Consider the following 11,971-nt stretch of genomic DNA (forward strand, 5'->3'; position numbering starts at 1 on the left):
GTACATTTTATAGGGCAGGCCGGCAGAAAGTATATAAGGCCTGTAGTTCTGGAATATGATATTTCCGATATTTTCTCTATAATAAGCATTATACTGTATCCCCTATTAGAGACCTGTATTCCAATGATAAATTTATTTCCACAGATTGCCACCGGCCCCGCCCTATCCCTTATACTGGAATTATCCTGCAGCTATAACCTTCTGTATACTGCGGTTCCAGTACTAGTACTTCCACTACCAGGGAAATTTGGCAAACAATCAGATCAAATATTCGGTGTGAACGGGGCACCATTCTCGGAACAGCCCCCTTACCCCTGGTTGGTTCCCATGAATGCCCCCCTTCTTTTGAAACAATATACCATGTAATCCCGTGTGTGCTGTGGTTGGTTCAGCACACGTGTGAAGTAATCGGGCACTTCAGAACTTGACTGTTGGAGAAAGAGCCTTGTGTGTGTTGACAACTTGTCACTTGTCTTATTACACAGCAACCTGTCATCACTTCGTTATTTTCTAGTGATATCAAGGATTGTGAGCACTTCACCATCATCATCATCTAGCTAGCTACCCGACTCTGCATGCCTTGTACCTCTCTTCAGAGGAGCGATATATATAAACCTGATTCATTTCATCTTGAAGCGCCTTCTTGAAATCTCCGCGTACAACATTTGCTTTTTCTTCAAACTTTCTGTGATTATCCCATTGGGACATTCGAAGGTTGTGGACATTCAGTTTGACTTGGTTTGTGAGAGCATGGAGCTATGATGAGAGAATGAAGGGCGAACTCCTCTGAGCTGAGCTACGCATTTTGAACTTGACACGCTTGACATCGCCATTTTTATCAAACTTCAATTTCGCTTGATAAGACTCAAAGAAGTTTTGGAGTTGTCCCCGATTCAAGTTCAGAGTTTTTGATAATCACGGTCACATGCTGTGTACACCGTATTGTTTATGACAACTGCCCTGGCTTTGGGGATAAGAATTTGCTTGCTGCCCAAGTTTATTTGAGTGTCTCTGCGTGAATGATGTTGTGATGAGGAAACTCTCCTTTGTACGCTGTTAACCAAGGACATAATTATACCTGCAGATTCCAAGATGGATCGCCTCATGCTTTTGCCAGTTTTCATCATTTTCACGCAAGTTCTTCTAACTTTCCAATCAGAAGGTAAAATTGTCATTCTCAACGTTCCCACCTCACAGACTGCTCATTATGCTCATTGTATTTTTATTTTTTTTTAGTTTTAATAATATCATTATTTGCATGATTATTACATGTCGTTTTGCAAAGATGTGTGTAGATGTTTAAGAATGACGTAATGTGTACAGAAGTGATGATATACATATGAATAATAATTATATATTTTGGAAATGCTGATTCAAACAAGAATTTTCGTTACAAATTCGAATGTTTAGTTATTCACCATAATAAACAAAAATATTATCATAAACAAGATTATAATCGTTGCCTTGTATTATCTTACTTATATGGCGCCAAAATTCTGAATTAAGATTAGCACGTCATAATAAATGCATCCATTGTTGATATAAGGGGGTTAAGCAGAGGGAGGTTCATGCCGGGGGTTCATGTAGGGTGTCTATATTTACCCCTACAAAAAAAATGGAAAAGGTTTCACAATTTCGGCATGCTCGCACCGGTTTATAATTCAGAATCGGGAACTCGATAATAGTGTATGATTAAAACTGCCAAGTTTAAATGTTTTCATATATTTGCATTGCAAATAATTCTCAAATTGTCAATATAATGGGACAAAACGATTTGTTTGCCCCCATATTTTCATTGGGGAGGGTGATCGCCCCTGCCCCCCACGATCGACTCCTCTGGAGGGAGGGGTATCATTGATTGAAAGAGGAAAATGAGTTGTCAAGAAAAGAATGAATTATTGGAAGGTGGTTGGAAGGGGCTAATATTAAAGAAATGAATGAGGGGGGGGGGGTGATGAAAACAAATTGTAAGCACTCTATTGTTTATCATCTAAATGTTGTATGCTTATTTCGGATTGCCCATATAAACAAACATGATAAACAAGTCATGATCCCTCTTTAAAATTAAAGAATGAAATCACTGCATCTTCTTCTTCTTCTTCTTCTGTTGATTTCCTCCAGTCCTGGAGAACTGCGAGATCCAGTGGATACGCAGAAAAAGTGGTTTGATAAATACATATAGAAACAAAAGTGCATCGTGCACTGACAATGAAATGACCCCGCGAAATGGCCCTGTTTACTTTACAGCACAATCTTCGAGCCGATCTGGTAGGCGACAAGGGTTTCTGAATGGACGTCGAGGCGAGATGGATGGTGATCTCGACCTCTCCGTGGTCGTCGAGCGTCGTCCACCCACTGACAACCGAAGACCTGGTCATCGTGATGTGGCATTAGCAAGCTTAGAGATCCTTGTAGCCGGACAACGGACCAAAAAACCAACAACGCCAGCACCTAAACAAGGTAAATTTTAAAATCGCATTTAATCTTAAAAGTTGAGCCCCCCTTATTTTTTATAGATTGGATTATAATTATCTGCATATTCAATGCACCTTTCCTTATGCACAAGCCTTTCGAAAAGTAGTAGATCTATATTTATATTTTCTTGTGTATTTTATTTGCGAATGGAGACTATTATTTCTAATTTAAAATACTAATTTGAAATCAAATATTTTTTAATGAGAATTTTCAAAACGCGAGATGTTCTTAAGGTGTTGCACTTTGTCATTATGAAATTATATCGAATATAAATCGATATCTAATATATCCTATTAAAATATTTTTCTATTTTTCAGCTGATTAGATTAAAATATTAGATTGTTTGTATATTTGATTCTGATCGAAGATATTGAAATTGATAATCCCTGACTGTTCCTTTGTTTTTTTGCTTTACATCCCATTTTTTATGAAGTCTGTCGCCGCTGACAATTTGCTTTTGATTAATTATATCATACTTGAATGATACAATGACGCAATGAGCCAAAATGTGAGGGGTATGGGGGGGGGGGGGATAGACGTGATATTTGGGGCAAATTTTCTTTAAAGTGTTGATATTTGTATTTAAAATCTAAATATGTGAAAGATTGTTAAAATACTATTCAGAAAATTTCATGTTTCACCCTCTTCCCTTTACTTCTCTTTCGTTTCTCCCTTTTTTTTATTGGGGCGCGACTTTTTAATATATCATTTCATTTTTATTTTCATTTTTTTTTTGGGGGGGGGGGGGTGGGGTTGCCATGGCCCCAATCCCCCATCTGTCAGCCAGTGCAATGACGATGGGGTCCATTAGTTACATGTAAGTTTTTCAACATAAGTCCTCTTCCTGAATCTCGCTTTCTCTTGTAATGAAAAACAACATTGAATTAGAGAATATCGTGTCAAAGCTCACAATTTATGATATAATATGAAAAAATTATATTGTTTTGAAAGTTATATAAGAATTCTGATCCGTGTCTACATGAATGAAAAATGTATTAAACCTATCAATAATCTCTACATGTACAAACGTTTCCGTCGATATGTTGAACCTTCATTTTCATCTGCATCTTTCCATCTTAACCATATGGAAATGATAACGTAAATTTTCAGGTTTAAAATAATGTTTTCCTAACATTTAGCTAACATCATCATGATACTTTCATACTGGTTTTTGCGCTAGCTGTGTTGTAAATACACCACGTACCCCTCCTATATGCGTATATTTTTATATACCACTTTCACATTCCTCTGTAGGCCTATTGCTTCTATATTCGTCCATCGATGATGCTTAACAGGGCCTATACATTCATAGGGGGTCTTGTGAAGCCAATAATTTCTCTGATCGTTGGTCCAAGTTCAGCAACAATGGGGTCAATTGTTGGTTAGGTCTTAGTACCACAAAAGGGGGATCTGTTTATTGTCCTATCCTACATCAGTGGCACAATGGGATGGCTTAACCACTATCAAAGGATTGGGGATAGTCGAAATGAGGGGGAATACTTTAAGAAGGGCGATCGAAATACCAGCTATTCTTTGAGGCCATGGTTATTTTCACGGGCCATATAGGCATGCATGCACGTAAATGGAAAAGTGGATGAAAAGAGGTATCCAGCTGTCAGAAGGCTTAGGCGACATATAATAAGAATGAATTTCCAAGTAATGTAAACTTCTTGACCAGTGACTTAACGCTGAATGAATAGGCCTACCATGATGTGTAATGTTTCCATTATCAGTTTCGATTTTGCATCAATTTGTGCCTATGAAGTGATAGTGTTATGGAAGGTGTTGTTAAATATTTATTTTATCTTATTGGGTTTGGCACAGCAGTGCATTGTCCAATTACCGCAGTCGTTTTTTTTCTGTGTCTACATATCTTAATGTTTAAATTATTCAAAACATTAATTTGCTCCAAGTAATGAAATTATCTGATCTTGTTGATTACATACGAATTGGTGTATATATCGAGAAGACCTCTTGCTTTCTTCATCAGATGTGAAACTAGTAGAACGCAAAATAGCAAACTAGGAAAACTATAATATCCTATAATTCTTAACAATTTGACGAGTTACTGTTAATAATGTTCAAACATGATATAAAATGGACCATAAACATTATCTATATCGTGTATTTTTAGATACCAAAAGTCCGCTTTAATTTTTGAGGCACTATAGTCTACACATTGAACCTTACGCACATTATTTTTGGAAATCGTGAATTATTATTATTATCATTATTATTATTTATATACTGCGCTTTTCCCAGAATGGCCCAAAGCGCTTACAACAAGAAAAAGAAATTGTTACTTTGTAAATGCCTTTGATACAAAATCACGCACACAGTTAACGTATCAATCTGATTTTTTTCTTTAAAACACACAAATTGGTTACCATGGCTACAAAGTTCAGGGACAATCATGTCAAATTATTCTGCTGAAATTCATTTTGATGAAAAGGTGTATTAAAAAAAAAGGGGCAGTTACATTTCGTTTGCTGCATGTTGTGTTTAGAAAAGTGTTTATGATTTTTGTGTGACGGTCTCATTAAGAAAACTAAACACTGCAAAAACGCCGGTGATAATTCAACACCAGCCTGGTATCTATATCGGAAAACACCAGAGATGTGTTGTTACAACACAAGTTTGTCGTTAGGCTAACACCAATTCTTTGATTCTAAACCGGTGTTGTTATAATTCCTCTTAGGTGTTTTCCGATATAGATACCAGGCTTGTGTTAAATCAACACCGGCGTTTTTGCAGTGAAAGAATCACTGCAGATTCCAATACAACAGCCATATCAACGAAACCGACTAAAAATAACCGATGGTATTTCGCAATAGATTCGGTCGGTCTAGAGTCGATTTATCCGGTATAACTATTCCAACTTCTGAAATCCATTCCGCGGTTAAAACTTCTAGACAAAATGTCTTCAATCTTTATTTCATAGTTTTTCCCCTCTATATTTCCCCTTCTCTAGTTACACACACCGCCCCATTCAAATTCATTAAATATTCTTTTTCTCCTTATTCATTCTTCTCGATCCAGTTACACGCCCCCTTTAAACTTTATAATATGTCATATTTTGTTTTCCTTATTTCTTCATTTTCTCGAGTTACACACTGCCCATTTTAACTGCATTTCATCGTTTGTTCTCATTATTCCTTCACTGCAAACAATGCGGTGTTAATTTTAACACCAGCCTGGTATCTTTATCGGAAAACACCAGAGAGTTGTTGAAACAACACCGGTTTGGCGTTAGGCTAACACCAAATTGGCATTTAAGCAACACCAATTAGTATTAAACCAATATCGGTTTGATTCTAAAGCGGTGTTGTTTCAACACCTCTCTATCTGGAGTTTTCTGATAGATACCACGCTGGTGTTCAGTCAACTGTTTCAACACCAGTGTTTTTGCAGTGTTCATCTATAGTTACGTCGGTCACCCCTTTAAGCTTTATTTTCATATTTTGTCCTCCTTATCCCTTCATCTCCAGTTTTACACCACCCTTAGACCTAATTTCATATTCTGCTCTCTTTTCTTTTTCTTCTCCAGTTACTCGCCGCCCCCTTCCTGTGTGTCGGAACGGTGGTATCCGACTTCTGGGTAGTTTCTGCTACTGCACTTCCAAGTTTATGGGCCGGTACTGTGAAATCTACAGGTACAACAGCAGCTGCGGACGCGTACCGCACGGCAGATGGGTGTATCTGAACTGCAATAGCTGCCATTGCGTGGCCGGTGTTCTCAAATGCCAACCCCATGTGATGCCCGGTTGTGGTAAGTTGAATTCATTTCAAGGTTGAAAATAAAGCACCGTCCTGATCATGTTCATACCTACGTCACAAAGGAATCTCAACGTCAAATACTAAAATACCATGGTCTTTTCTCTACTTTAATGATAGCTGTTTTTCCTGAATTACAATGAACACTGTATTTGACAATAATTATGTGTGTTAGGAGGGGGTGGTGTAATACTCCCCAAGCTATTCTATGCCTCCAAAAATACATATTGCTTTGTAAAAATAAGTTCCCGCCCACTTTCAGAAAAAAAGACGCGCACTTTATTTTCAGGCAAGTTGGGTGGGGGGGGGGGGGGTGGTCATTAGTTCAGTATTTGTGATGGACATCTTGAATGAAAAATTACACTGGGTGATCGAACAAGATCTTGTTTTGGAAGCTCTCAGAGTTTACTTTACCATTGAAAAAAGCACAGAATTAATTATTTTAATCCAAGTTTTTTTCTTGCCATTGTAGGGTATTTATATTCTTCTCTTTCCTTGTTGTATGTCACAAAAATGATAGTTAATGAATATTTCTGATATTTAATTTGAAGATTATTGACAGAACCCTATTCTCTTCATTTTTTTCTCTCCTTCAGATATTCAATCAGAAGTGTCAACCACGGTGTCTCTACCAAATGATGACGACGATGAACTCGTGGCGTTCGAGTACAACAGCGCCACCAGGCGGTCTTATCATAACTGGATAGTTGTCTCGTCGCTGATGATGGCAGTTTTGATGTGTCGGATTCTTATCAGCATACCAGATAGATAGCACACCATATAAACTTTTAGAGAGGATATTGTAAATAGATGTACATAGAGATGATTTATTTTAGATAAGTTATTCTATCGTGTCCTAATTAGTACCGTGTTCAACCTTATGATGTCCGCTCTCAATACCCGGCTTTATGGTCTTTTCTTTCCCGCGCTGTCGGTTATTTTTTCTTTCTCCTGTCCCCCTTTCTTCCTCTCCTGCTCTCTCACTCTTCTCTCTCTCTTTCTCCCTCTCGCCTCTCTATACTTATCTTTATTCTCTCTTGCACCTTCATACAGAGCCAGCCTTCAACTATACGTCACGAACTGCTGTTCTCTCTTTCCCCTCTTCCTTTCTGTTTACCTCTCTTCAATCTCTATCAATCTATGTTTTTTCTCTCCCACGCACTTTCCTTTACTTCCCCTTCTCCCCCCATACACTCTTTGCCAGTGGGTTAAATACTCATTTTGGTTTTGTACATCCCATTCTATCTATTTGACTTGATCTCGGAAGAGACGTGACATCAAATTTCCCGTTCCGTCCAAACTGATGTACCAGAATTTATGTGAAGCAGTACTCAGGTTATTGCCTTTGGTGTTTTCCACCCTTGGTACATGAAGTTCACGAAAACTTGAATTATTTAATGTTCTTCAGCAAAATAACTCGATACATTTTGCTTTTTCGAAGTTAATATTTACTTTATGATTGCAAAATAGTACTCTGTTAGTATTGATTAAAGTTACATCTTTTTAAATTCAAGCGCAAGAAGTTGTGTCAAAATGAATGTCAGTTGTTCATACTAGAACGAAGTCGTTCTATGAAGCCGTCTGTTTTTTTTAACGTTTTTTTTCTAGACAGTATAATGTTCTTATGGAAATTTTATCTGAATCTATATATTAAGTGAAAAGTAGTTATTTCTATTGCACGACAATCGTTGTTTTGATGTAATTTATCGCTGTAGGGCACACCTAGGCCCCGTAACACAAAGGTAAGTGATTAATCGTATGCTTGATTTTTACGATTGATTGTACGTTGTAGCCAATGTAATCAATCGTAGAAAAATGTTCTACGATCATTGCTAAGCTTTGTGTTATGGACCACTGGTGATTCGAAATCATTAACTCTTCCTTGATTTAACTCTTATATTGAAAACCTAAATGAATGATATTAGAAGAAGGGGCGGCATTAGAAATCAGTGGGTAGTGATGATTTTCATTTAAACAGATGACAAAAATGTGAAAAAAAAATGAACAGGTAAAAAAGGAACAGATGAAAAAGGGAGAAAAGAAAAAAAAAGTTTGGAAAGAAGACTTGATCGTGTAATTACGAAATAGTTGTTTATTATTTAACAAGTCGGACACCAACCCTTGAGTTATTCTGCCGCCTATATTTGAATACCGTGATGCCGCCCCTAATTTTAGGTCAAGAACAGGGGGCAAAATCCGTTCTCATTGTATGTTGGTACGTATACTGGGAATGTGAATTCCTGATTTTCTTCATACCCCGTTTAAAAACATATTAGGAGGTGGGGGACGTATTCATTTTGTAAACGTATGCTACACATGTATATTTTGTACAACCCAAGAGCGATTCACAGGGATCATTAATTTCGCATTTTCGATAGCATTACACTGCAAACACTCCGGTGTTGATTTAACACCAGCCCGGAATCTATACTACATGTCCACACCAGAGAAGTATTGAAACAACACCAGTTTGGAATCAAATCGATGTTGTTTTAATACTAATTGGTGTTGTACAAACACCTATCTGGTGTTAGATCAAAACGAAACTGGTGTTGTTTAACACTTCTCTGGTGTGGACATATACAGATTCCGGGCTGGTGTTAAATCAACACCAGAGTTTTTGCAGTGTACTGACACTGAGGGATCGCCCTCACCCATCTATTTTCCTCGCTGTATGACATCGTTATTAAACATTTTTACAAAACGGGATGTGCAAACACTGCACTGCAAAAACGCCGGTGTTAATTCAACACCAGCCTGGTATCTATATCGTTCCATACCAGAGAGGTGTTGAAACAACACCGGTTTGGCGTTGTAGGCTAACACCAATCGGTTTGATTCTTAAGTGGTGTTGTTTCAACGCTTCTCTGGTGTGGATCGATACAGGTACCGGACTGGTGTTAAATCAACACCGGTGTTTTTTGCAGTGTTGTTGATACTAATTGGTGTTGGTACTGGATGGGTAAATTGGTCTCACCTATCCTCGCCTGCAGCACTGAATGTTGGTCTACAAAGATAATTATCAGTAAATAGATCAACATCATTATCTTGTCCGTCCCAATACCATCTTCATTTTAGTTCGGTGTTATGTCTGGGGATACAGTCACCATCCTCATCAATACCGTATTCGAATTGACCCATTGACTTTGCCAACGTATATTGCTCATATTTGTGTTATGTTTTCCTCGTGTCTCTTTATTCTGTTATACCGCCGATGCCTATTCTGAAATGTTTATGTCTAATAAATCTACAGTTATTTTTCTTGTTTTACGCATATCTTCTCTGACCCTTGCATCATTTATTTATTTTCGATGGAAAATATAGGGCATGCAATAATACGGATATTAGGAGCTAATGAATTCTATGATTTAATCCAGATTTTTGCATTTTAAAGGGGAATCCAGCCTTGGCCATAAAATGTTGTGTTGGGAAGGAGAAAAATAAATTAAACAGCATGGCGAAAGTTTGAAAGAAATCGAACAAGCAATAAGAAAGTTATAGCTGCTTTAAAATTGAGATCACTAATAGTATGTAGATTTCAAATTGGCAACTGGGTAAGTAAATTATGACAAGGGGCAAGGACAACTTTCCCATATGCCATGTACTTTATTATCAGGGATTTGTGGTTTTCTCCTAAGTACCCATTCTCCTAGGGCAGTAATCTAAATATAATCCAGGTAGTATATTGTTTTATGTCCTCATGAAAGAAAAATATAATTTGAAATAAAACTTATGGGGAAAATGACATTTTAGCCATAATATGTATTGGAGTACATGGAAGAGTAGTCCTTGCCTTACATCACTATGACATCCCATATGCGGCCAATTTGAAGTCTCCATGGGTATAGTGATTACCAATATTTACAACTTTTAAAAATTCATAACTTTCTTGTTGTTTGTCCAATAATGTTCAAACTTTCACCTATCAACTTGTCTGATTTTTCTTTTTCTTATAAAAACAAGTTTTTATTTGGGTTGGATTCCCCTTTAAGTAGATTTAACGCAACCCCCCAAAAAACGTGTATAAACAGATGCCCGTCCTTTTTAGCGCTTCAATTCTACCCCTCTGCATCTATTCCACCCTCTTTTCTCTTTTCCAATTCCGCACCCCTCACTTCTCACCGCCCCCGTCCCACAGTTCGGTCCGTTTCGCATTTACTACGGGAAAACTCTCTACAACGCACCAATTCCTTGAAAATGCAAGTCAAATTACAATCATAGAGAGCTGAGAGGCTTTTGTCGAAAGTTCGTGGACCGGGACAGCATCGGAATCTCTTCACTCTGGACAACGACATAAATTTATTATTTGCAATTGTTCGTCCGGTGCAGATCTTCGGATGATCTGCTGCCCCACCATGTAGTCCACCAACTTTCTACAAAAGCCTCTCAGCTCTCTATTGTGATTTGACTTGCATTTTCGATGGAATCGAAGCGTTGGGAATCGAAGCGTTGTAGCTAGATAGTTTCCCAGTAGTAAATGCGAAAACTACCTAATATCTCAATCCCCCTTCCCATGGTACGTAGGTTTTCAGAATGTATACAAGATTGGATGATCTATATATCTGACTATCCATTTACTATAGTTCAGCTTTTATTTTAATGAATAATGGACCGTGGTTATAGGTATTGAAGGGCATTTCCAGCAGTTGCCGCTCCAGGCGCTGTTTCTCCTACATACTCCCAAAACGCACCACAGTACTATTATCATGATTATGAAATTCATAACTGAGAAGCTTGTAAACTATACAGTTACACCATGGACCGGTTACACCGACAACACCGGTTCCATGGTGACCAATAACATGCCATACGAAATAACGTAATATTTTTGCTGTGTCTGGAGACGGTTTCGTGGGTGTGACTGTAGTATCCGAAAGAGCGTTGTGAGACAGCCCAATGTCCTTGATTCAATCGGTAGTACTATTATACTATAATGATTGTACGCATCTAATATCACTTAAAGGGATTGTTCAGGCTGGAGATTTTCATATCTTAATAAATAGAGTAAAATTCACAAAGCAAAATGCTGAAAATTTGATCGAAATCGGATAACGAATAACAAAAGTTATGGCATTTTAAAGATTTGCATTATTCCGGTGAAACAGTTCCAGGCATGTCTTCATGAATATTCAATGGGGAACTTAATGATGTCATATCCCCACTTGTTCTTTGTATTTTATTATATGAAATTAGATTTAGTCAAATTTTTTCTACCAAGAACTGAAAAATTTGGATTGACAACTGATTTATTGCATTAGATATTCATTGCTGCAACTTATTTCATTATAGAAGAGACACATTATTCAAACATGTATGAAAAAAATGAAACAATTATGACTTCATGTAATAACATATGAAAAAGGAAAGTGTGGATGTGACATCATCAGCCCACCTAATGAATATTTATGATGACGTGCACGTACACATTTTCACCAAACAATGCTAAAGTTTAAAATTCAATAACTTGGGTATTTGTTTTCAGATTTTGATGACATTTTCAGTATTTTGCTCTGTGAATTTTATCTATTTAGATATAAATATTTTCAGCCCGGAGTACCCCTTTAACCATTAATTCACAAATGAAAATGTAACGTCAAGAGAAGTGACTTGTATTGATATTTAATTGTTAACATGAATAAATAGAGATAAGGGGTGCATGACTCCTTGGAGGGGGGGGGGGGGACACCGTAAGATGTAGGAATGATAAATGATTCCCATTTAA

The 11,971-nt window shown here is 37.3% G+C and overlaps 1 protein-coding gene across 1 annotated transcript; it reads left to right on the forward strand.

Moving 5' to 3' along the window:
* The first annotated feature begins 355 nt into the window (after positions 1–355).
* On the forward strand, positions 356–9,523 carry LOC129270774 (uncharacterized). The gene is made up of 4 exons (XM_054908100.2): positions 356–1,162; positions 2,248–2,460; positions 6,023–6,244; positions 6,846–9,523. The coding sequence occupies exons 1-4, from the start codon at positions 1,093–1,095 to the stop codon at positions 7,019–7,021; spliced, it is 681 nt and encodes a 226-aa protein (XP_054764075.2). The 5' UTR covers positions 356–1,092; the 3' UTR covers positions 7,022–9,523.
* The last annotated feature ends 2,448 nt before the right edge of the window (positions 9,524–11,971 follow it).

Source organism: Lytechinus pictus, chromosome 11 (genome assembly GCF_037042905.1).
Source record: "Lytechinus pictus isolate F3 Inbred chromosome 11, Lp3.0, whole genome shotgun sequence".
Lineage (NCBI taxonomy): Eukaryota > Metazoa > Echinodermata > Echinoidea > Temnopleuroida > Toxopneustidae > Lytechinus > Lytechinus pictus.

Coding starts and splice junctions, on each gene's coding strand:
- LOC129270774 (XM_054908100.2), top strand. CDS start 1,093: ATGGATCGCCTCATGCTTTTGCCAGTTTTCATCATTTTCACGCAAGTT. Junction 1,163..2,247: donor TCTAACTTTCCAATCAGAAG/GTAAAATTGTCA, acceptor TTTACTTTACAG/CACAATCTTCGAGCCGATCT. Junction 6,245..6,845: donor CCATGTGATGCCCGGTTGTG/GTAAGTTGAATT, acceptor TCTCTCCTTCAG/ATATTCAATCAGAAGTGTCA.